Below are 26,108 nucleotides of genomic sequence, written 5' to 3' on the forward strand. Positions count from 1 at the left end.
GCCCTGCTTTCTCTCTTGCATGTTCTGTCTATAGTGGAGTTGGTTCTTTCTGACAGCACTGACTTCTTTTCACAGTGAAAAGACATGCAATTCTGTTGAACTGCATACGGGACAGTACATGATACGTGTAGACATTTACAGCTGAAATGCTTCGCAGGCACTATTGACTTTCATTTGAATTTTTAAGATAACCTCTGTAACATGTAGCCATGTCTCAGTTGCTTGAGTTTCACTGCTGCTTGTGGCTGGAAACGAGAGCTGTGTCCTATTTCCTGTTCTATATACTCTACTTACCCCTAAATGTGTAGGTAAATGTGAGCCAGTGATTTGTTTTTTTCTTTGGTTGGCAGAGTTTTACAATACTGGAATAACAAATGTGATATCTTATTGTAAGTCAACCATACTTAACTCGGATGTGTTATTCCAATTTCAATTTCATCATTGACTGATGCAGACTCTTTAAGGGACTGACTCTAAGGTCAGACAGACAGATGGACTGATGGACATCTTTGCCCTGTCAACCTCTCTACCCTGACCCCCCCTCCTCTGGCAGCACCCTTTCCAGTTCAGACACAACAAAGCTCGCCCTGTCTGTCTGTTGGTCTGTACGAACACACACAGCAAAGAACTCCGCTTCTCAAAGGTCAGCCGAGGGCTAGCGTGTTTGTCAGGCCAATCGATGGCCTGCCGCCGCAAGAAACATGCACAGTAGCGGGGAAGTCATCTCAGCCGCGGACAGCGCCCACCGCCTCCCTGGTGGTAGGTCGTCATCCAAGAAAGGGAGTGTGTGCGTGTGTGTTTGTGTGTGTGTTGAAGATGGGTGGCTGAGGATATCTGTGAAAAGTGGGGGGAGTATCTTTTACCAACCCTGCATATAATCAATACCATCTAGCGCTATTATTCTGAAATCTAGTGTGTGTGTTTGCGTGTGTGTTTGTGTGTGTGTGTGTGTGTGTGTGTGTGTGTTGTGTAGCTATCAACAATGACAGGATCAAGGAACTGGTGTGTGACAAAGAGCAATGGTGTCTAATTCAAGGTCAATAAGGCCTGTGTCACTCCTTCGCATTCACAGAGGGGAGGGGGGGCATTATGTTCCTGTTGGTTACCAGAGCAAACATGACATCCCTGCTGGAGCTCATATCAATTTGTAATTTGACCCCCAGTCACAGCAAATGATGTCAGCACAGGTCGCTTTTGCAAAAACTGACCCTTCATTTGTCCGTTGTCGTTGTCAATCTCTGTCTGCGGTGTCACTTTGTTCTCCCATTGTTACGCTTTTTTTTCTTTCTTTGACTGACGTTAATATTCATAGATGTTAATATTCTTCATTTCTTGTGGGGTCATAAATGAAATTATTGATGGTTTGCTAGATCTGTTTAATAAAGGGAGGAGGTTGTTCATTTCAAAAGGCATTTGTTGTTTTTAACATAATCTGGGCTTTATTTTGTTTATACCGTAAAAATGAAGCCGGTTTTAAGTACTTTTATTAAATCCCCCATAACATAGTTCCTTCACAAGGGTATTTAATTTAATTTCAGCATATGATGCCGTATGTCCTTTGTCTCCTCTGTCAGTGACCATCTTACTAATTTGCAAAGACCAGCAGCACCTTCTCCTCGTGCCAGTACATCTTTTAATAACTCTATTAATCTAATCGTCCACTAATTGGTCAAGATAGCCTTTTCCCTTGTGATTATTATCATAGAGCAATTAAGAGCCCAGTAAAACCTGCTGAAATCAGTGTCTTGTTAAAATGGCTTGATTGACACATTGTTTCGGGGCTCTGCATTTTTTTTTTCTACATTATGGAGAAGGGTGTCTTTTCAAGCTACTTTAATAAAATGAAATATAACAGAATTTGAATAAAATTGCTATGACAAAATGCCAGTGACTGATAAATCTTTAATATAAAAATTGTACAAGAATTCTGATACAAATTACAAGAGGTATTTGGACAAAATATGAATAAAATTCCATTTACATCCCAAAACCCTTATGCATTTTATGCAAAAACCATAGACAGTTATAATACAGAAACAAATACAAGAAAGGCAAAAAAGAAATAAAAGAAATAAAACAAGAGTCTTTTAAAAAGAGGACCATTTTTTCCATCCTGTCTGCAAATGGGAAACACCTGTTTAGGTACATACAGTATTCATGAGGCTTCCAAAATCACCATTTTGACCAAAGCTCCTCTGCTCTGTTCGTTCTTTGCAGTGCGATGATGTAGCCATGCAACGCTGTCGGGTGCCGGTGCCATAACACAGGCTTTTTAAGACGCAAATGCCTTGTATACACAAAAACACAAGTGAAAACATGAATCTAAATCCACTAGGTCTTTAAGCTTATTTATACTTTAAGACTGTAAAATATAATTGGCACAATGGAAAACATTAAATGAATTCATTCTCGACATTTCACAGGTTCCAGTTCAAATTAATGAGGGTATATTTTTTAGAACATTTCACATGTGACTGCAGCATCTATACAAATATGTGTATTTTTTCTTCTATCTGCATATTTCTTATGATGTCCCATCAAACATTTGAATCCCGCTTTGTTCCATGAGCTACATTAACTGGACAGTTTGCATGCGGTGTCACCTCTCGTCCGCTCCGCTTACACCTATTGTACCCACTCCATCCGTGATGTGAACAAAAACAGACAGTCATTAACAGGTCAGCCGCTTCAGCCGTTTGCCATCCACTTCTCCCACTGTGAGCGATGTAGAATTACAGAATAATTGATGCCTGACGCTCTAATCAAATATTAAAGATTCACTCCAGTGGTCTGGGCCAATGAGGTGCTCTGAGTGACGTGCTCTTGCGGATCCACAGCCCGGTCACTAGGTAGCACAATACACCTGGGCCCATGTGCTTGGAGAAGTGAAAAAGACAACGATTGGATTGGGGTTTTTTCTCAGAGGAGTGGTGGGGGGGGAAATTGGTGGTCATTTCTCAGAGGAGAGGAGAGTGTATGGGGGGGGGGTGGGGGGGGGGTGGCTCCATCGCTCTCCGTCAGGCAATCTAGAAGAAGCTGCCGATGACTCCTGGGGAGTCCTGGCCCTGCTGCTCTCTCGCTCTCTCCTCTCCCTGTGTACCTCTCTTTCTCCCCTGCCTTGTTAAGTGACTGCCGCAAGGCTCCACCCAGACCACTTTCTAAGCCCAATCCCTTTCCACAGTCTCTCCCTTCTCTCTCTCTCTCTCTCTCTCTAGCTGTCAGTCTCCCCTTTTCTCCCAGAGGTTTTGAATGTGTTTCCAGCCTTAGCAGCTCTTGAGCTCTGCTGGCATCACCAACATTATGCAGGATTCATAAGGAGCCCGAAAGAGGTGGGAGAAGGGTGCTGTAAGGTAATCTCTTCTAAGATATTTAGTTTTTTCAGCCTGGCACACACAAGTACACAGAGGTCATGCACTGCAGCTGCTGCTTGAGATTCTGAAAAACTATTCTCAAATCAAGAAGCTGAGGTTAATAGGGCAGAGCACACTTATATTAAGATGACGTTTGATACGTCAGGTACGTACAGCTCTTCTATTTCTATAGAGTCCAAATCCAATAAAGCTTGCTGGCTTTTTTATTAGGTTTTCTTAATTAAACAGTGTCCTCTTTAGGTAAAACATCTCCATAATTAACTGTTGGATGTTTAAATTAAAGTAAGAAAAATAGAAGCTTTGGACTTTCCATTCCTGACTCAGTGCTAGCTCACACCATTCACCATAATATAATATTAGCTCTCTGTGTAGTGGCAGCGGCAGCTATAATGTTAATGTAGTTTAATTTCCTGTGGAGAGAATATTTCTCTGGCCCCATCTCCTCCACCAGTCGAGGTTAACAAGTCATCTTGTTCTTGTCATCTTTCTGGCCTGTAAGTAGGAAGCATGTGTGAGTGTGTGTGCCACTCTCCTCTGTGTGTGCATGTGTGTGTATGTGTGTGTGTTTGTATGGTTGTGTGTTAGAGAGACAGCTGTCAGCAGGGTTCCTGGAGTAGCACTTTTTTTTTCTGCCAGAGCGAGGGCCGGGGGGATTGAATGAATGAATGAGGCAGCAAGCGCCTCAGTGAAACCCACTCCTGGGAGAAGGCAGGGGTTCCTGTACTCAATTTTCCCTTCACTTGGGATAAACAGGCAATTACCCATCCCTTTTTCCTATGCCATGGCCGTCCGGTGAACTTAAGCATACACTATTAGTGTGTGTCCCTGTAGGACCTGCGCTGTGGGGTGTGGAGGTGGTAAGTGAGTGGCGGGTTGAAGAAATGGGTAAGGCGGTTGTTAAATGACTGCGCTCTGACAGACAAAGAGAAAAACAGAACGAGAGAAAGGAATTGAATTGAATTATCAGTGACCCTGAATAAGAATAAGCACACATAACAAAAAAAAAGGAATAGATGAATTGGATTCAACTAAAATTAATAGGTCAAATTGAATTGTTGGGAGCACACAATATCTTTCCTTCTTTTCTCTCTTTCTGTCAGTGTCACAGTCTTGTCAGCAACCTTGGAGCCTGGCAGTGTATCGAAGTGACAAGTGAGTTATTAGACGGAAGAAGCTAGAATGGCAGGGACGCCTCCAGGTAACGGAGAAGCAGCACATTTTTAATGATCGTTGCTGTCATCCTTTCCTCCCTAGTCAGCCTTCCACCTCCGCAACCTTTCCATCAGCCTCAGCTCTCTGTCTTGCTCCCTTTATCTCTGAAGAAGAGAGGACTGAAAACTGCATGTGTCATAAAGGTAGAGTCTTAAAAAAAAATAAAGACATGAAATATTTCTCTAGAATAGGTCGTGTCTATATTGCAAAATGGATTAAGTATGAAATAAATGGAACTCAACACTGTTATGGATGTAAGGTGTTGTAAATACTGTACAGCACACCACATAACACTGCATATTTTCCCTCTCTGTGTAGCACCAGTCAAGTAAGAGAAAATCTCCTTGTATAGTAACACATGGCATTGCTAATACATTGATAAACAAGTCAAACTGAGGAACAATCTATATTTTTTGTCTTTTTTACAAAAAATATTCTTATACTGGACAAAAACATCTCCATGAAGATACATCACCCATCAATAAATACCCCTTCCCTTGGCTACTTTGCCCAGTTAATGGAAATATTTGTACCGTAAGACAGTCATGAACATGTTCAAAATGTCTGCAAACAACAGCCAGGAAAATGGAAACATTTTTCAAAGAGTACATTTGTAGCCGACACTCAGCAATGGCAACCGATACCGAAAATATTACAGCAAAAGATTTAAGACTCAAGTGCATCATATTAATCCAATGGGGCATGATTTAAGTACACGGTGTCACACTGAAAGAGCAAACACTTTTGTTTTGGTCACAGTTGAATGACTATTTTCATCTTTTTTTCTCTTTTATCGCTCTTTTTTTTCAAATCTATGGGACAGTCAAATTTCATTAAGATGCCTTTTGTGAGAACAAACAGGAGTTCTTGCATTGATAACTTTGTTTGACAATGTCACAATAATGTCATGCTTTACACAGATTTCCCCACTAAACCTCCTGAAGTAGTTATCGGGATCATAACTGGCAACCATACACAGGTTAAACAAAAAGAGGAGGAGAGACTTTATCAATACTTAACTCCTTTTGTGTTTGGGAAACAGCAGTTTATGTTCAGTCACACTTGGATTTGTTTTGAGGCAGGAGACTTTGGAGACACTTTCTGAATACGTTGTTTAGTGACGTTGGCAGATCTCAGGTTTTGTTCAGGGAGGCAAGACGTTTTCTGTTGTGAAACTGTGTTTGAAACTGAGCATGTGCAAAAAGAAACTGGCACAAGTATGTTGAAGGTATTATCATTTACCTTGGCACTGTAGCCATCAATGACCCCGAACAACACCTAAACTCACCATTGCAAAAGTCCTCATTATAATAATATTACACATCCCCTTGTATAGATGCAAAGTGCAAAAACTGAATTTGTATACTAAAGCTCATAAACATAACAGACCAAAAAAAAAAAAAAAAAATAGAAATACAGAGAATGATATCAGTGTAGGAGCCTAAAAAAGCATGCCGGCAACCTCTGAATATCTAACAAGTAGATAAAACAAGTCACATGATATTCTTTTTTTTCCTAGGACTCTAAAAACGTGTCTTTGAAGCTAACATAAATGAGTCAAGCTAGTAAGATGCTACCTCTTTCTTGCCTATAGCTGGAAGTATTGTACTGGACTGTAACATAAACCATAACGAGAGAGAAAAAAGAAGCAAACAACCATCAACACAACTCTTTTACACCAAAAGCCTCTTGGGACATTATTTACAAATGAAGCTGTCATGCTTTTGTAACGGGTTCATTTAAAAGCTATCATTACACAAATACAACAAGAAGATTTTTCTTTTTTTTTTTTCAATACTATCATTTCTGCAGGCAAAGTCACAAATAAGAGTTGAATAGATTCTTTGGAGACCGACATAAAAACATAGTGGGGAGAAGTCTGAAAGGAAAGATGGAGGAGCTTATGAAAAAAAAACAAAAAAACGACTGGAGTTTTGTTATAATGCAAACTCCATGCGCAAGAGCGTCTTCCTGTTCTTCCAAAGACGGAAAAGTCAAAGGTCACAATAATAAACTGTATTTAGAGTCGATGGATTTTATAGAGGGACATAGAAATGTCTTGCGATGACTAACAGAGGACGGGCAGGAGGCATACAGGCATTTAGCTTGTACTTGATGGCCCTGGGCAGGGATTAAAAGCTAATTTGAGGAGGAATAAGGATGAGGAATGAAGGGAGGAGTGGGCCGACTGACAGCAGGGTCGAGTAGCAAGTCATTATTTAGTCTATCATTGTAGAGAAGGGCATGTTTTTATGGAGGTTGGGGTTCTGAGAGTGTCGGTTACGGCTGCGCACAGAGCTGAACACCATGTTGCAACCGGGGATTTTGCACTTGTGCATCTCGCGCAGGTGCACAGTCTTGTAGTGCACACGCAGGGTTCCTTTGTTGCTGTACATTTTATGGCAGATGTTGCAGAGGATCCCACTGCTGCCACTGTTACTGCCCCCGGTGGACGAAAAGAGGAACGGCGAAGAGGAAGGTTCCAACCCCTCACCATGTCCATCACCCCTTAGTTCTCCAGTCTCATCCCGATGCCTTCCTTCAGCCTGCCCCTCGGCATGCTGGGAGCAGTCCTCCCCCTCACTGTTGCCCTCCTCCTCATCCTCTTCTCCCTCCTCCTCCTCCAAGTCATCCAATAGGATGCCCTCGTCGCTGCCCTCGTCTGACTCATGTGAGGAGTGGACACTGCTGCCGGACTGAACACTGGATGTGGTGCTCAGGTCCAACACCATGTAGTCGTCTGGCTGGCCCCGGGAGAAGCCGTTGGTGTGGTGGTGTTTAAGGTTATGGTTGAGAGGGTGGTGGGGATACTCACTGCTCATCAGGGAACGGGCATTGTGGTTCAGGCCGGTGGGCCGGAGGCTGGCACCTCCGATGCCCATCCCGGCATACGGGTCCAAGCCCATGTGGTGCCCGGCGTAGATCTTGGCCAGTAACTCGGCTCGCAGGTCCTTGGGCAGTGGAGGGAGTTGGGGGTCCAGGACAATGTCGTCCAGCTCTTTGGTCAGCAGTTTGCGGTGCAGGTTGATGTTGGAGCTGTGCCTGTGGGGAGACAAGGTTGTAAATCAGACTGCTCAAGTGTCTGAGGAATATATATTACCTCTCAATTACAAAAGAGCTACAGCGTTGAATTACATTTATTTGTACTTTCATATTGTCAGGTTATCTGTATTCTGTGAAATGGTACCGGGCTACTAAGATTTAATATTTAAGAACCACTACCCATTATTGTTACTTATACGTACACACAGACAGTCACACAGAAACAGAAATTCATCCTGCAGCTCTCCTCAGAAAGAGATTGCACAGAGAGAGAGAGCATCCTGCTAGTGTTTACCGCTGTCAGCATGTCTGCACTGCACAGCCCTCAAATCCAATAGACTCTGACTCAATTAAATACTCCACCATATTGAATGGGAGTTTATCAATTGATTCGAGCTGTGGTAATGTGATAATCGAGGGGAACTGGATAGCATATTAGCACTAGGCCCTGACAGCATTATCGCATTCATTCCCTATTGGAGGTGGCTTAATCGAGCACCTCAATGAACATGTCTTTATGTAGCCCTGGATTTAATTAAGATGGGGATTTTTTCCCAAACACAAGGCTAACTGTATCACACAATGTGCTACAGCTGATGAAAGAAACTAAGTAACAAGTGCCATGCTTAAGCCAAGATACAATTAGTGACGATTTCAGTTAGCAAACAAAGCCATGCTTCAAGATGCAAGGTGAAATGTGCTTGAGAGATCTGACTCGATGCCTTTTTCCCTCCAATTTCCCAGTTACCAAGTCAAAAGGGGACCCACTGCACACATGTCACAAAAAAAAAAACTGCATAACACAAAAACAAAATTTAAGCAGCTAGCTACCTGCGTCAGGTATGACATACACAAGGCCCATTCCTCTCATATCAGGTAAGCACTTACATCAAATAAGAAAATAATATGCAAACACTCAGTTCCTTTAATGTGAGGGGTTTCCATGCAGGGAGGGCACGAGTGTGTAAAAACAATAAAAAAAAATCAAAAGAAAAGAAAACGGTCATCCTTAGCAGGATGGGCAAAAATGGAGTCACAATGGATAGTAGAGCTTACCAGCAGTGGCAGGGTTGATGCAGTCAAAAAGGGTCCCTTTCCTTTAATTATTTACTTCCCTATCCGACATTGTCCTGCAAGAGGTAGAAATACATTCATTTGAGGGACCCTTTTCTGTGAACCAGGCAACCAGGAACCCGTCCACTCAAGCATCGTCAGCATTGAGGAGAGAGAGAGCGTGGCAAATCGATTGGCCGTGGCTGTCACTGCATGTGTGTGTGTGTGTTTTTGCACATGCTTTTGTCTGCGTGTGTATGTGTGAAAAAAGGGAAAATATACTACTTCCATATAACGGGACTTCGATCAAAAAGACTTTATAAATCCTTTGTTCTTTTTTTTTGTCCTTTGATAGTACAGATGGTGTAAGCTTATGGCTAAAATATGGGAGTCATGATTCAATGTCTGTGGCGCTGTATCGCTGCCTTGTCAACCACATGTGTGGACGCTTGGCTGTGAGAGGTCAGAGTGTGTATGCTGCAGTCAGTGATCAGTGTATAAGGAAATGGGAACAATTTCTGCAGGGATACCAAACAGGCTTTGACATAAAGAGGGGCCACAGATTTTGCTCAGTTAAGCCTGAAGCTCAGGATGCTGTTGATGATGCTCAGGTAGGCAGGTCCTTTGCAACATGTCTCCATCTCTATAACAACACCTTCTCACTGCTAATAAGCTCTAAGTTAACCATGTCTATCTCAGTTTTAGATATTAAAGTTAAACATGCTTAATATCATGCAGTAAGTAGTCTGCGCTTTAGCCATCTTAAATACTCTGAAATGCACACCATATTGTTATAATATTACAACAAAATCTATATTAATAATATTCACATTTTTATTCTAATGTACATAGGTATATATGAAAATAAAATAGATGGAGAATTGAAGAAAAAAAAAAGGCATTTTATGATATGTCATTTGTAACCATGTGGAAATGATTTAATCTCAGGAGATGAAGATGAGAAGAAGAGCCCAGTTTATGATCATTTGCATAAATATTATTATTTAGATCCTGTGTTGGATAATGCCCTAAAAATCTAAATAAGTCAGCTGAATCCACACACAGTGGGCATAATACACTTATCCCTTCATTTATCAGATTAAGACTTTATGCCCCATTTCCCATTCCCCTCCACCTCCATCACTCCACTTCTGCTACGCTCGATCTTTCCTCCCCCAAACCCAACTCCTGCCCCCCCGCCCTTCCATCTCTACCTCCCTGTTGGCCAATAATGTGGCTGGCAAACCAATTTGACAGTCTCATCTTTGCCCAAAAGATGGGGGAGGCCTCCAGAGAGCCCATTTTTGACTGTGCAGAGGAGGAAGAGCGAGAGTGTGTCTGTCCCAACCGGCGTTAATCATCTTTAGGTTCGTCTGATGGCCCTTGCCCTTGTTTTTGTGTCTGTGTGTGTGTGTGTGTGTGTTGTCTAAATGACTCATAATGTGTAAATGAGATGGAAAGCTGAGTGGTGTTAAACTGACACGAGAGGTTCTTTGTCTTTCCTGTCATTCGGGTGTGTTATGAGGTTTAAGGTATAAGTGGGAGGACAAGAGTTTTAGTAACATTCATCACTCTCTGTCACAGTTTTAACTGCTTTGCACTGATTCAGTGTTTCATTGTGTTCAACAGCATGGGCTGCAAAAATGATTTGAGGATCCTCAATAAATGACTGCATAGACATTAAATATGCTTTAAATATTACATGAAAACATTCTAGTACATTTCCATGTACTTGAATTTGATTAATAAAGTAATAATTCCTCTTATTCTGTAAAAAAAAAAAAAAAGACATAACAAAGAATAAGTCTTAAATTAAAGGGATGTTAAAGTATTTCCTGTATTCTAATCATCTCATATTTTGATCTGGGGTGCGTGGCTTTATTTACATATTCTCTCTATGAGCATCGTGCCCTTTGTTTATAAGAGACAAACAGAGAGCTAATTGTGAAGCAGTGGAGCCGGGCCCACATGCCGTGAGGGGGCCGAGGGAAAGGGAGGGAGACAGAGAGAGGAAGGAGAGGGGAGGAAAGAGACTCTCCAACATAATTAACCTTCACTCTCTCTGCAGCGGCCCATGCAGGGACCACGGGCCGCGCGCTGCTGCACCATGGGAATGTGGAAGAAGCTACTTGCTGTAGCGACATAGGAGCGAGTTTAAGTGTTGGAGTGAAGGTTGAAAAAAAGAAAAGCGGGACAAGCAGATAAAAGTGAGATAAGTAAGACAAGTTTTGTCAAAAAATATGATTAACGAGGCCAATAATGGTGATGATGGCTGGTACGCGCGTCTATCTAGCCGTTAATCATGCATCTTCCTCAACACTTCTGCCGACGCTGCTCGCTCCCCACAATAAATATGCAATCATTTACCGACGGGCAGCTTGGAGGCTGGGAGAAAACACCCCACCGTAAAACCACACATACCCACGTTCTCTTATTTTGGTCTCTGTTATACAATCAAAACACAACCATTACACGCTTGCTCAAGGGCACATTAAATCCTTTATCTTTCCCTGCGTTCCTCAGTGTGTGTATGCACAGTATGCATGGGACCTAATGTTTGTGTATTTGTGTGAAATCATACTAAATAGGGCAGGTATCCAAAGTGAACAAGCACTAGTGATACTTTGTTTCCGTGGCAGCACATTCACATTGTGTCCTACTCTGACAATGTCATTGGCTCATGGTTGTTTTTCTCAGTATAGATCAAATGACCTCTTTTTTGTTCTTTTTTACTTTGATACGAGAGCTTTTGAAGCTGCAGGTCTGATGGTATGTTTACGTGCCTTTGGCTTCTCACTCGGTCAGTGGACTTATCAGATATGCAGAGGTACTTGGACTTTCCTTTTGCTGGATGTCAACAGCTGTGTTTGGGAGGTACTGAGAAGAGGAAGCCAGGCAGGGTTGCATATTAAAATACTGCTTTAGCATGTATTATTCAGCTGAAAAAACAAATTCAATGTGATCATATTTTGGTCCTTTTTTGTTTTTTTAAAGAGGATTACTTTGTGTTAAGTATTAAGTGTTACATTCATCTATGACTGAGATGAACAACCGGACAGATATGCTTTTTTTTAATAATTTCTTGAGAAAAAAACAGTTGGCCAAAAAATGAAAGTCGGAAAAACAATGGAGTTTGACCTATCTAATTAAATACAAATTCTCAACATTATTTTGAGAAAATATCCTTGTTCATGCAGTGTGATCTTATGTGCGCCTATGAAAACCACTAAATTATATTCCCGTTTTATTGCCACCATTACACTCAAATATACATTATGTCATTAGAGGATTATCTAGGGATGGATTTGATGTGAGCCCCGTTTATGTATTGCTTCATCTCAAAGCTTAAGGATTCCTCTAGCTTTTTTAATGCTCTTCTTTCTGCTTTTTTGCTCCCTGTTTGAACCAGCGGCAAAGTAATATGTCCCATATGCTATCAGGAATTTATCCCCCACAGAAAAAGTATGGAAACAATAGTGTGCTTAGGTCTTACCCATCAAGAACTATATTATACACCCCCCGCCTTTAAAGATGCTTCATGTTCATGGCAGCTATTGTCCCTACAAAGTGATCTCTATCTCCCATATGTTCTGCCACTTCATATATTTCAATTGCATTTACATGCTGGTGTTTCATCATGGAGTCAAACTGTCACACACACACACACACACACACACACACACACACACACACACACACACACACACACACACACACACACACACACACACACACACACACACACACACACACACACACACACAATTCTTTATGTTATGTGGTCTAATCTCTAAACTCTCTGTGCCCGTCTAAATCACCCCACTCACCCCTGGCTTTGATACAAAAGGCCTGGCTGTATTTTAGTGAAAATGTACCTCCAGCCACCATCCTTTCCACCTATTCTTTTCTAATGATTATTTAAAATTGTTGCTGTTGTCAACTCATCACAAAAAAGCAGGGCAGCTGTGGGAATGTTACTGTCTGAATCACTGTATCCACCTTAGCACCAATACAATTTGATCAATATCTGCCGTGTAATAATGAGGCTAGATTAAGAAGATGTTTTTTCCAGTTTACAAAACTCTGAGGTGTAACTCCTATCTCCCATGGAAATATTTTCTCATGTTAAATTCCCCTATAATGTACCGTGGAGCTCTCATCTTGCTTTTTAAAATTCAGATAAGGCAATTAATAATCCAACAACTGTTTGACAGCATTAAGAGAATAATTACAAAGAGATGAGGTGTATGGAAGAGCAAATAGTTTTTCTGTTATTCGTTTGTACATGTGTCTACGTGTGCATACACATGTTGAACAGCAGGTCGATCAGGCCTCAGGCATCCTTTATTCCTAAAGCCTTGTCAAAAGAAGGGAGCTAACAAACCGGTGGCAGTACACCACACTGAGGCGGTGCACTCTATAATAACCCTTCCTGTCATCTTGCTGCTGTCGGCACAGTTGCGTCAGGTGAGCAGCAGGGCTTCACCTTCACTAACGCTACCTTGTCTCCTGCTCTGCTCCCCCTGTTCCCCTCCCACATCAATACTAATAGAGTCCCAGAATCACCTGCTTCCCTTTACATGCTGTTAATGAACAAACAGTGGTAGGAACAGATGCCAACGTTATCAAAGGCTTGGGGTAGAAAAGGAGCAGTTTGGGTGGATGATGGAGGGGGAGGGGGGGGGGGGGGGGGCAGAGATAGTGTGTGTGTGTGAGAAAAAAAACACACTAAGGAAAAATATAAATATCCCTCTGGGAAGATTTGTTTCTCAATTGGAAGCAAGCAGTATGTTGTAACTTTTCCTTTACTTAAATAAAAGTATCGCCTGTCACAGGTGTTTCAAGATAAATCTTTTTTATTTATTTATTTGTTTTCTATTGCCCTAAAGAAAGCAGATTGAGTAAGGTTCTAATATAAAACAGCTATGTTTTATTAAAAAGATGGAATTTGAGCATTAGAGGTGTTTAAAATGATAAAGGATATTATTACTGTCTATGTAAAGGATTGAGAAATTCTCCTTAATAACCATGTCTGGATGTTCGGCCAATATAACTCTTAAAAGTGCTCCCATGATGCAAAAGAAAAAACCCTAGTTGTTTGTAATCCCCTATGGAGCCTGTGCTTGCCCAGGGCAATAGTGATGTTATGTACCTCCAGCATGTGTTATGGCATCCACCTGCTGCCACTTCTGCTACAGCATATATATTCTGCAGAGTGAGTGTGTGGGACTGATATGTGCTAACAAGCCCAGGTGAATATGGCTAGCCTCACCTCCTAATGCGCTAATAAATGCAGTGGTTTGAAAAACCGCTGCCTATGTTAATATATGCACCTTCACCTCTCTATCACAAGGTGAGGTAGTGAGGGCAGGTAAACAACACACTGCAGCTGCAGGGTTGATGTGTACAGCCTAGTGCTTGTTTGAATGTGTGTTTATGTGTTTTTAATCCTGACACCCTACTCTTCTGAACTCTGACTTGACAAGGAGCAGATGTCCCTGAAACTGTTTTTTAGAGCTGAATTAGCTAACAGATGTGAAGTGATAGCCTATCCAGGTAAATGTCATACAGTACTGAAATACTGCAGCTTAATCTTGTTTTTAACATGAAATGAAAAGTAACATCGCTCACAAAAATGCTGATATCTGTTGATGACTTTTATGAAACCACTATAACCCTATAAAATAAACGTAGTCTATTTTGTAAATTTGTAAAGTGCATTAAATCATAATAGATGATACATATTGAATTAAACATTTCCATTGAACCTACCTGCGATTGCATTAAAATAAAATGGTTGCATTAGCACTAACCTGTCTCGGCTCCGCCGGGAAGGGAAGGCAGCGTTGCAGCCAGCCACAGTGCACACGTGCATCTCTTTGAGGTGCACATTCTTGTAGTGGAGTTTCATGCTATAGGAACTCTTGAAGCTCTTCTTACACACGTAGCAGATCTTGGGGTCAGGACTCGAGCATGGATCTCCCTCTGGTGATTGAGAAGAAGGGAATTTGGGTGGGCTGGCACCGTAGCCCATTGAAGAGATGAAGCTCTCATGTAGAGCAGCCATGCTTGCAGCAGCAGCAGCCGCCGCCATGCCTCCATTATAGAGGCCATACTGGCCCATGCAGAACATGTCGTAAGTAGGATCGTTGAGTTCTTCCTTGATCCTGATAGGGGGCTGATGAGGGGAGGGTGAGGGATGGCCCTTGCCTTCCATTTCCTTTCTCAATTGGGCTTCCTCACAACCCTCATCGTCTTGATCCTTGTCCAGACACCTTCCACCCCTACTGTGTTTTTGCTGTTCATCCACATCTATCAGCTCATCACGGTAGAACATCTTGGAATCAGAGGTTTCAGATTCATTCTCAAAGTCTCTTTCATGATCCTGGTCCTCAGAGGTGAAGCTGCCCATACAACGAAGCTCACCAGAGCCTTGATGATCATTTCCACCCCTGCTTTCACTACCTGTCCCTTCCCTGCATTCATCTTCACTCTGTCTCATCATCCCTCTCAGAGCTAGGCCGGGGCTCATCTCATCCATGGAAGGAGATTGCTGCCCACTACCACCACTGTGGTTTCCAGTACCACTGCCGCTGTTGTTGTTGCTGTTACAGTTACCATTCATTTTGACATTGTTGTGTAGAAGGGTTGAGTGATGGTGGTGGTTATGGTGGATGTCGTCATCATCATCATCTTTGTCATCGTATTCATCTGCCACATCAATCACTTCTTTCTCAATCTTCACTGGCATGCTCGATTTACGAGGCTTCTTTTTGGGCGTGGGATCACAGCTGCCATGGTTGAGGTCATGATTGGCACTAGGTGTATGCAAGCGGTGGGACATGGGTCCTACCTCCGACATATGAATATTATTGTGGGAAGCCCCTGCTGCAGCCAGGAGATGTTGTTGTTGGTCCATCAGGGTGGTACTGTTGGTGGTTGTGGGCAGGATGGGGCTGGTGGGCAGTGACACCGGAGGACTGCAGAGGTCCGCAGGTGACAGAAGTGTGCGGTAGAATGGGGGCACTGGCTGGACAGGCTGCACCGACTTCAGGGAGGGGAATACCAGTGGGCTATTAAGGGGTGACTGAAGCATCGGGTCCACTGGTGGGGTTGTGAAGCCCAGTGGTGGTCTTCCAGGGCTGGTGAGTGTAAAGCCACCATTCTTGCTGCTTGAGATGACAGGTGTACCAGTGGTTGAACGGATGAGGTCCTTGTCGCGGTTATTTCGCAGCATGGGCATGTGCAACCGTGGATTGGGATTGGCACTGTGGCGGTTGCGGCTGCGTAGTGAACTGAAGACCATATTGCAACCCTCAATGGTGCAACGGTGTTTGATCTTCAAGTGCACAGCGTTATAATGTATCTTAAGGGTGCCTTTATCATAAAAGGTTTTGCCACAAGAATTGCAGCACACACGACCCTTGCGTGAGGTGGATCCCATGCGACGCATGCGATGCATCTTTGAGGAAAAGGAAGCATGGCTGATGGATTTTGACTGCTCGTCCTTCACAAAATGGTGGTGGACTTGGTGGTGGACGTGGTGGTCACTCAAACTGTTGGATTGCTGAGGTTGATTTTGGGACTGCTGTTGGCCCTGCTGCTGCTGTTGGAGCTGTGTCTGCTGTTGCTGCTGTTGTTGAGACTGCTGGGTGGAAGGGGTTGGTGAGATCGGTGATGCCCTGTGGTTGGGCTCTGTCTTGGGTTCAATGTTGTTCATGGCTCCCAGGGCCCCACGACTTGGGCTCTGGCCTGTGCGGAAAGGTGACAGGGACACTTCCGACTCACTGGTGTCCACCGGTTCACCTTGGTTTGGCAGGCTGGGCTCCCGGAGCCGGAGAGCAGACTGCTCCATAGGCAGGCCATTAGGGGGCAAGCCGAGCATGGGGGCAGAGACTGGGTTGATGTATTGGAAAGGCAGGAGGAAGGCTAAGCTGTTGGGGATATTCTCAAAATGGTGAATGCTGGATGGGCTACTGCTTTCCAGATGTGTCAGGGGTCCCGGGCTGCGGGACCTGTTGTTGCTTTCAATAAATGTCCTAATCCCGGAGTCTGTTTTTGAGGAGGGAACTGTAACTGCCTGACCTTCCTTCTCTTGAATGGCCATCAGTTCTACAATGGACTTGGTCTCTCCAAAGCGCAGAAACTGCTGCAGGGTGATGATCTCCTCTTCTCGGGACATGATGGTCCAACGGTCCAGCACTTTGCCTGCAGCATCCTAGATGCCCCAAAAGAGACAGGAGAGAAGACAAAAATGCAAACCATTATTGATTGTGCATAATCAGTTTGTTCAAAGGAGAAGTTAGAGCAAGGGTTATTATGTAAGGGCAAGCTCCTCTGCACATGAAATTCAGATGCTACTGGAGCGACAAGTAACAGAGCTTTGTCGAAAATCTATTTTTTCTAGAAATCGTCCCTGAGAATGTGATCATTAATGACAAGGTGATGACAGTAGGCAAGAGTTTCAAGCAAATAAATCGAAAGCACTGAGGTTGGGTGATAACAGCTCTCTGTGACTTGTAACATTGTGGGGATATTAATCTGTGAGACTGACAAAACAGCTTTGTAAAAGATGTGAACTCTTCCTAGGACTCCCTCTGTACACAAACTGCACCTAGGGAAACACAAATTGTGTGAGCAAGAGAAGAAATGGTAGAAATAATAGCATAATTAATGCAAGCCACTAATCGCACCTTGGCTGGCAAGCATTTTTCTCAGTGTGTTCTCCATCTCTAAGGCAGTGAAATGCTTAAGGGAGGATGGGACTGCTACACTTTGTATCAGGGAATGGCTTTGGACATTCAGAGAGAAAAAACTCATGTTTATTTAAGCTTGGTTTGTTGTATGCCTTGACAGTGGCATTGAGCCTGTGTTCCTTTCATTTGGCAGGCTGCATATTTACAGTATTATGCTTGTATATTAGTGAGGTCTAAAGGATAAATATGTTTAGAAGGTTTGACAGATGCACAACCTTAAATAATGTCTTTCATTTTTTCATTTAATTTGGGACACTGTCAACTTATTATTCATTTTCAGTTGACAGTGGCTTCCTGTGAAAACGGCAAACTAGCAAACATTAACAATAGAAAGAACTTTTGGATTTTCCAGTTCCTGTATTTTGGAGGCCTAGGAATGGTGAGAAGCAAATTTCAATCGTGATAGACCAGAACTATTACAATGGGACTCTATGTTTATCTGAATAAAGCACTTGTATTAATCGCTGAAAAATAAAAAAAAACATAGACTCCTTGCAAGTGTGCACATTGTCAAACATCAAGAGATGGCAAGGGTTTCTGGGAAAAGAATATTGGCACAACCTGATAATTTAGTTTGTGGTTGAACTACAATGTAGTGTCCTCTTGTAAGAACCCACATTACTTCATGTTTTATAGGACCGATGACAGAACACTTAACAAAATTGTCCTCTTACAGTAACTGCTGCTGTTGGTATATAATATTCTATGATATCAGTGTTTGCCTGAACAAGATAGAAATCTTGAGAAAGCGAGACAGAGAGTAAATACTTAGTGTAAATACTTCACACACAGGTTCCCAGGGAACCAGGCGCAGTGGCATCAAGGGAATAAACGCATGCGATGACAATTAGTCACAGTGAAATGGTAACAATTCATATGTGCTCCTAGCTACTGGCATCTATAAAAGATAAATGGCAACTCTGGTGCGGAGTAAAAAGCTGTAAAAACCAACACCACAAAGCACAAAGGGTCTGAAAGGAGAAAACAGAAGATAAATGTTTAAAGAGAGGCAGTGAAAGAGAGATAGTACAGGAGAGACACAGAGGAAGAAGAGCAGAAAAACAGAGAAAATAAAAGTGTGAGTGTTTTCACATCATGCCCTCAGATATACTGGAGAAATAGATTCTTCTGAGACGAAGCATCAATAGTCACTGGGGTATTTGTTCTTAAATATACATTAAAAAACATTTTACACTTTCATTCTGTGTGCGCTCTGGAGTTTATGCCTGGAGGTATGACTTTAAATTCTAGCCCAGGCACTATTATTTCATACTGCATGGCCATCTGGGCATTAGTACTTCCATTTGATTTAATTGAAACAAAAAAAGTGAAAGCAGATAAGAAAGTGAATCTTTAAAAAGATCCACAACCAGACATTTCTTAAGAAAGAATCCTAATAAAAGTATTTTAATGTTTTCTAGTGACAAAAAGATTAATTTGTGAGTGAGTCAGTGTAATAGATAAAAATACTCTCTGGTAACTTACAATTACAATTCTGATTAGAGGCATGAAACATTCTAAATGCAATTTAATTGTATTATCCTAAAGAATAGTGTCTCTGTTTAGTAGTGTATAGGAATAGAGAGTACATGTGTTTTTGAGATCAATGGTAGGCCACATTTGATTAAATTAAAGCCAGTTTAAGACATCTTAATAACAAATTACTAACTGCCCCACTTTTTTGTTTGCTTTCTAATTGAGATTTTTTAAAGACCACAATCTAACAAAATGGAGGTAATTTGAATGGTGGTTCCATGAATAAATGCGAGGGATTAGTTGCAAGCTATAAGTCGGGTTCTAATTATAGTCATAAAAAAAACTTCAAAGCTTTGCAAGCTTATACACATCAACAAGATCACTTGACCAAAATCCCTCTGCAAACCCACATGCCGTTCAGTGACTGAATCAAACAGGGCTTAGACATTTACTTCATCCTCTACTAGTCCTAACCTGTGCCTCCTCTTCCCCACTCATGAAGTCAAACAAAAGCCAAAACACAGTGACACGGGCCAAACTGCAACCTATTAGTGTTAGGAAGGGCCAGCCAGCTGTCAGAACAGGTCAGCAGTTCTGCTATGCACTGGACCCTGTCTGAGAGGAGGCTATGCAAGCACTCCTCGCTCACTGGTCAATTGAGTTTTGGAGACGTTTGGCCCGGGGGTTGAGCTTTGAGCACAGAGTCGACACAAACTAAAAAAAATGGTCAAGGAAAGTATGTGAGGGGACAAACAAAAGGTTCAGTCCATTTGGAAACAATTACTGTTTTTTAAATGCCAAGAAGCCTTTCAATACATGGCTGTTTCTTAAAAAGCATGCAGTACCTCATTTATAACAGGTACTTTTTGAATGTTGAATGTTAAATTCCAGGCAAAGATGTTTAATGAAGATAACCCCAATAAAGGGTAATAAATAATCAAATATGAGAAAGCAATATGGCTGTTTTGTATTAGAACGAGTATCTAAAGTATGTGTTGACACACATTTGCAGACAAACACCCTGTAGTCCTTACTACAGTGTGTCTCACAACTTTACTTCCCTGCATTAGTGTTGTGATGCTGTGAGAGAAACAAATATGCCATTAGAAGCACTTTTACAAGTAGGCACTCATCTTCCAATTAGCTTAATGTGGCCCTCTTTCCCCTATATTTTCCAAGCGTGCCCCACCTCTTCTTGTACACTCCCTCCAGTAAAATCTCATTAATCCACCCCTCCCCCATCTCCCCCAGTGCTATGACATATTAGTCTGTCATTATGCATCCCAGAGTCCTTTAAACAATACAGCTAAACCTCTGTTTGCCAGGTTAATGACTATTAGCCAATAATTACAGCAGAGAGACGATGGAGTACCCACTTTATCTGGTGGACAGCCCGCTGCTGTTAGTTTATTTTATCTTCCTGCATCCATGTCTCTCAGAATTAATCTAGCACCGGCTGTATTTATTCATCTCTCTGCCGCTGCGATGAATTCTTAATTCATGGCAGTCTCTAATACTGTGGTGCTGGATGTTGTGTAGTGGGTGTGTGTAGTGGGGTATCGGCCTTGCAAATTGCTGACAATGAGGATGAGCAAATGATGGCCTTGTCATGGGCCAGGGCACCACTGTCAGTTAAAACAAATCAGGCAATTATGCAATTAGTACTGTGGGTTATGCGCTGGGCTGTATTAAGAGCCGGGGTGTGCAGAGTTGTTAGGTTGCATGGTGTGCATTAGGGATTAACAGCTTAACATGTATATGCTTTTCACTAATCATCACCTATCATACTCAATGATATGTATGTATGTATGTATTTAGAAATTAGTGGAGAGAAATGCCATGCTAGGCACACACTTAAAAACAAGGAAAATAATAGCTATAAATACATATACAGCAGATCAAGTGGGAGATCTCTGACCCTGGTAGAGATCTCTGACCCTGGTAGAGCTTGTGTCATATAACGCCTCTGATGTTTACATTTTCATGTTAACATATGTACAGTCTGTGTAGGGTGATGCCTCACTGGTCGCACATTAACATAAGGGCAACTCGAACGATCATAAGACAGTATCACTTGCAATAGGATGGATCGGTTCTCACAATGGCAAAGTGAACCATGGGAACCACATTGATTCACCAATCACCTTTCGGTGAATGCGATCTCCACCGAGCCTCCAGGGAATCCCCATTGATCCCCGGTCCTGCTTTCAGATCCAGTTCCTTAAAAAAACTGCTCTATCCCTGTGTTCGCCACTTCAAGGAAGGTTAAGCAGAAGTTCCTTGTGATCTGAGAAGGTCTTGAACCTTGGTGCTTCCTTTTCCATATTCTGTTTCTCTCCCCACCCCATCTCGGGCTGTATGAATAATGCAGAGGATCTAGTGGCGAGGGGTGCCATGGGGGATGGGTTCACGCAAAGCCCACTGCCTGGAGCCATCACATCAGAGGGCAACAGCTCCCAAGACACAGGCTGCTCCCCCATTGGCTCCTCAGTGGTGGGTCAGAGGTCATGTGTGAACAACCGGCTCTACTTCTTCCCCTGTGATGGACCACAGGGAAATCAGTAGCTACGTCCAGATGCGGGCGGAGGACATTTGTAAGAATCAGAGAGATTGAAATTTGCACTCTGTGATCTTGTTAAATTCCTCCTTTATGTTCTGCACATCAAAAGAATTTGTTACTTTTGGATGTGACCTTGTGTATACACCTTAGAGGTTTGATGTTTTCTGAACTGCAGAAACATTGACTTATGGCAAGATGAAAAATGTACTGTACATGGGCTGTCTGCGGTGGTACAAGATGACACTAATATATAACTAACAAGGCAACTGTACAAACATGTCATCATAGATGGACAGAGCAGTATCCCTTTGGACCGATCAGTCACAATCATGTCACCCTGTTGTTGGTTATTACAGTGAGAGGCATTTTTACAAATCTGTTCTAATGTCCCCAAAAAAGAAAAAACAGAAATCTATAGTAACTTACAATGTTGTGTGGTTCACAGCTGTTGTCCATACATCATATTGCAAAAAATAACCATATAGCAGCCAAATTTCTACATCTGCAGATGGCATTGATGCCTTCCTGATTGTGGTCTGGTTTTAATAAGTGACAATTTGCAGTTACACTTTGATGGGAAATGAGATACGGCATTCAAACAGCTCAAAATCATGTTAAAGTGTATTGTATTTTACGACCACTTATGTTCATCCTTTGTGTGCAAGCTTCAGTAAATATGTCAAATACAATTGTTTCAATCTTTAATTGTTGGGGGATAACAGTCACTAATCTCATCATTGATGGAGTAAAGTGCATCCTTTTAAAAGTAAAGCCGACATGGGGATTCAAGTCCAGAAAGGCCCCTCTGAACCAGCTCATGTTCCTGATTGAAACTTGGAACTCTTCTATTCTAGTTATATTCCTATTTTACCATTTTATTAAGAACCACACAAAGGGCATTGTCTTGGTCAATATTATGCTCATAAATGCCAGAGAGGAGAGCTTCCTTGGATCTGGTGTGAGTAAATGTAAAGAAGCCAGAGGGCTTATTTCACCGGGCCAGACACACTGATCAACCAACAGGCAGGTACCCGTCCTTCCCCTCTCAACCTGATTTAACTCATGGCTTTGGTTAAAATTTCATGACTGTGTGTTAGTTGTTGCTAAGGGCACACTAATCGACTGGAGTGAGATTTATAGTGCAGTTGCAGACTGTGAGGATAGGAAGGGGGGTCGGGGGGCTTATTATAGAGGACCACAGACGGGTGAGTCACAATCTGGCACATCCCTGGTTCCAGGTGGCCTTTAGTAAACAGTTTCCGTTTCTTTTCCCACTGACTTGTCTTTTTTCATTATCTGTTTCTGAAAACAAACCCCCGTCATATTAAAGAAAGGTCTTCTAACCTCTGATTCATCCATCCTTTTGACCCCCACAACCACCACCATCACCACCCTTTTTTAGTTTTAAAGCTGTCCCTCGGCATCTTTAAAAAGTGAAAAGGACAGTCCTTTGGCCACGGCCCAGCAGAGGTGCAGCTGGGGCGACACATGGAAGCCATTTTCAGGCCCCGGTTCGCTTCAGAGCAAAGCCGGCTGTTCTCTGAGTCCAGAACCTCTAAAGGGCCGCCTCGCAGCACTTATATCTGAGTCTGGGTCTGGACTGATGTATTGATTCCCTGTCTCTTTTCACAAAGCATACACAATAACGTTGGCTGGCCTCACCCTACTGTGCTAAGGAACCGTAGCCGTGGTCGATGTGTAAAACTCATCGGACCTAGCACTGAGCTAGAGGGGATGCCTCAGAGAAGAGGGGTGGAGTGATAGAAGCAGCGAGGGAACGCCTGATGGTTCACATTAATTGAGGATGATTCGTGTGATCTGCTGGATCTGGATGCGGCAGCCAGGTCTGTCGTGGGCCTGGGAGACAGATGTGGGGGCCGCTGTGCCCCTCCAGGGCCAATGGAGAGCAGTGAGGCGGCTGAGAAATGGTCTGGCTGTCCAGTGTGTGTGTGTGTGTGTGTGTGTGTGTGTGTGTGTGTGTGTGTGTGTGTGTGTTGGTGGATATGTGGAGGTGGCTGACAACCTGCTTTTCTTTCCCTCTTAAATCACATCTCCTTTGTCTTGATTACTATTTTGGCAGGAGACAGAGCATTAACATATGCCCACAATTTGCTTCTCCGCCTTATAGTTACTCTACATTTTTGTTGTGTCTTCACTTATAAATATTTTCTGTTCCTCTTTTGTGTTATGCCTGGACATTATCACATTATATTCCTAGGTTAGTAGTGGGTAGCAAATCACAGTATTTGTTAAGTAACTGAGCTTAAAACAAATGAAACTAGAAACCTGATAAAAGCAAAACCATGTATTTATTGCTAATGAAAACCAGAGTCCAAGCTCATAAAAAAACATGTAACACATTGCTTTAGACTATACTGTGTTTAAAGTCTTAAATAGTTGCACACCCAATTGCATTTTTTTCTCCTGCATTTTTGCATATTTTCCTCTATACTGGAACGAAGCAACAATCTCCACACAGTCAAAGTAATTCACACATTGCTCTCTTGTCTCTGTGTTAAAGGAAATAGATGTGAATGGATAATGGATTGTACCTCCCAAGTCATTTTGTTTTGGTCTGGCTGGGAACAGATAGAGGTGTCTGTAACACGCAGACACACTGCATTAGGGGAGCTTTTCGGTTTTCTCCTGTGCCTTCGCTGTGGAGCATGCAGTAGGAAAGAGAATAAGCTAATGGACTCTTTACTTAATGTGATCAGAGCCATTATTGACATGCTGCCAGGAAGATGCAAGACCATTAACTGGAGCCTCTCTCTCTCTGGTACCTGCCCTCCACCCCGCTCCTTTCCCCGACAGTATTTCACTGCCAGCCTGACTCACATACAGACGAAGGGGCCACAAGGGGTTCTGGGTGCCCCAAAGGAGTCTCTGTCTGTCATGTTAACTAGGAATCGAGGATACAGACTGTTTGGAGAATTGGCCATAATTTGTTGCTCAGGACTGTAACTGTAAATCTGTTGATATGTGTAGTGGTAGCTGTTGTATCAGAAGTTACAGGAGGAATCGGTGCTGTTATCATGCAAATTTAACATCCTGGGTTTTACATCTTATCTTTAAGTCTTGTTCTTTTACATGCTGTCAGTTCAGTTTTTTCTGTTTCTTGTTACTTTATACTGTCTTTTAAAACAGGGGTGCCTACAAACAACCAAGCTACCAAATCAGTTAATTTGTTTAAGCAAGTCACTTTTAATTTCTAGTTTCCAAAATGGTATCATAATAAATGTCAGCCACTGCAATTTAATATATAAAGGAACTTTTGTGAAAATTTGCAAAAGTATTTTTGCATGAGATTAAATGCTGCAATTCAGGTGGAAAGTAGTTACAAAAGGTATCATTATAAACTGTAGTTATAATAAAATAATGAGGCAAGTTAATTAGACATTTTAAAATGTCATTTTATGAGATTTCAATGTTTGTTGTGTTTAAAAGTGCTATGTACAGTAATAACTATATTGGAAGTGACACCTAAGGCTTGGCCAATTGGAAGTGGGCAAGAATATTGCAGTTATATCCCAGTGAAATAGTACACTGAGTGGATAAAATTGTCCCAAATTACAAACAGTGCAGTATCCCTGTTTTTAAACTGCCTCAATGGAATTGTTGCCTGGCAAGTTGGCTCATTCGTCTTGGAGGCAGAGGGTGCCAGTGTGGCTGCAGTGTAATTTACACTACCCCAACCTTTGTGCCAGAACACATCTATCCCTGTGGCCCTGGGGGCCAACATCGCCAGCAACCCGGAGGATGTTCGTGTTTATGTGTGCATGCATGAGTGTGTATGTGTGTGTCCATGATCATGCGGGTACAACAGGAAGTGGTGCTCAGGTCTCTCGGGGCATGGTTCCAGGTCCCTGGGCCTGTCTACTGTCATAAGTTCCAGAATGGTGATTACTTACTGCAAAAACAAACACCATTACCATCTGGTGCTGCCTCTTTGTACTGTAACTTATACACCAAGAAATGCTCTAGACCATCAAAACCCACAGTATTGAGAACAATAACAGAAAAGGAAAGAAATCTGCACTGTAAAATTTGATTTGTATCCCTTTTCATGTTTGTGAGCATACAACACCTTTCTTTCTGAAAGCTTAGACTGAAAGCAAAGTCATTTTTTAGAACACAGTTAGTTCAAAATAAAAACCTGTTCTATATGAGGGGGCAGATAGTGAAGAACAAAAGGTTTACTGGGACGCATGGGGAGAAATGTTGGATGATGGAGGTCATTCAAGACCGTTAAGGCCTTGCAGAGCCAGCAGATGTCTGATCCATCCACGGCACATCTGGTCCTCAACACACTCAATCCATTTCACTCGACTTCTCCTTTTTAGATTTTCATTGTTCCTCACGGTCCACTAAACTCCACATTCCCTTGCGGCCCACAAATATTCATTCACAATCGTTCATGCTGCCCACTTAGTCATTTTAACATATAGGCTTTTGTTATTTGCATGTTATAACTTGTTTTGTTTTTTATTTTAATATTTGTCCCTCATCAAACATCTGTATTTTGTTTCCTTCTTCAAATGGATTCTAAATTGCAATTTGCAAGGAACTCCAAACTCAGTGGCATGAAAGCTGTCATCCTCATTGTAGTGGGCCCTGGGAGGGTCATACAGTGCTTAA

At 42.3% G+C, this 26,108-nt stretch overlaps 1 protein-coding gene across 1 annotated transcript in view; it reads right to left on the minus strand.

Annotated features, from left to right (window-relative positions):
* Positions 1-6,691: 6,691 nt before the first annotated feature.
* Positions 6,692-26,108, minus strand: part of bnc2 (basonuclin 2) — an 89,880-nt gene continuing 70,463 nt past the window's right edge. Inside the window, exons 4-5 of the mRNA XM_054604829.1 lie at positions 14,492-16,896; positions 6,692-7,625 (exon numbers count right to left, since the gene is read on the minus strand). Of these exons, the coding sequence (XP_054460804.1) occupies positions 6,803-7,625; positions 14,492-16,896 (3,228 nt within the window). The 3' untranslated portion in view covers positions 6,692-6,802. The remainder of the gene's footprint in view (positions 7,626-14,491; positions 16,897-26,108) is intronic.

This window comes from Anoplopoma fimbria, chromosome 9 (genome assembly GCF_027596085.1).
Source record: "Anoplopoma fimbria isolate UVic2021 breed Golden Eagle Sablefish chromosome 9, Afim_UVic_2022, whole genome shotgun sequence".
NCBI classification, from domain to species: domain Eukaryota; kingdom Metazoa; phylum Chordata; class Actinopteri; order Perciformes; family Anoplopomatidae; genus Anoplopoma; species Anoplopoma fimbria.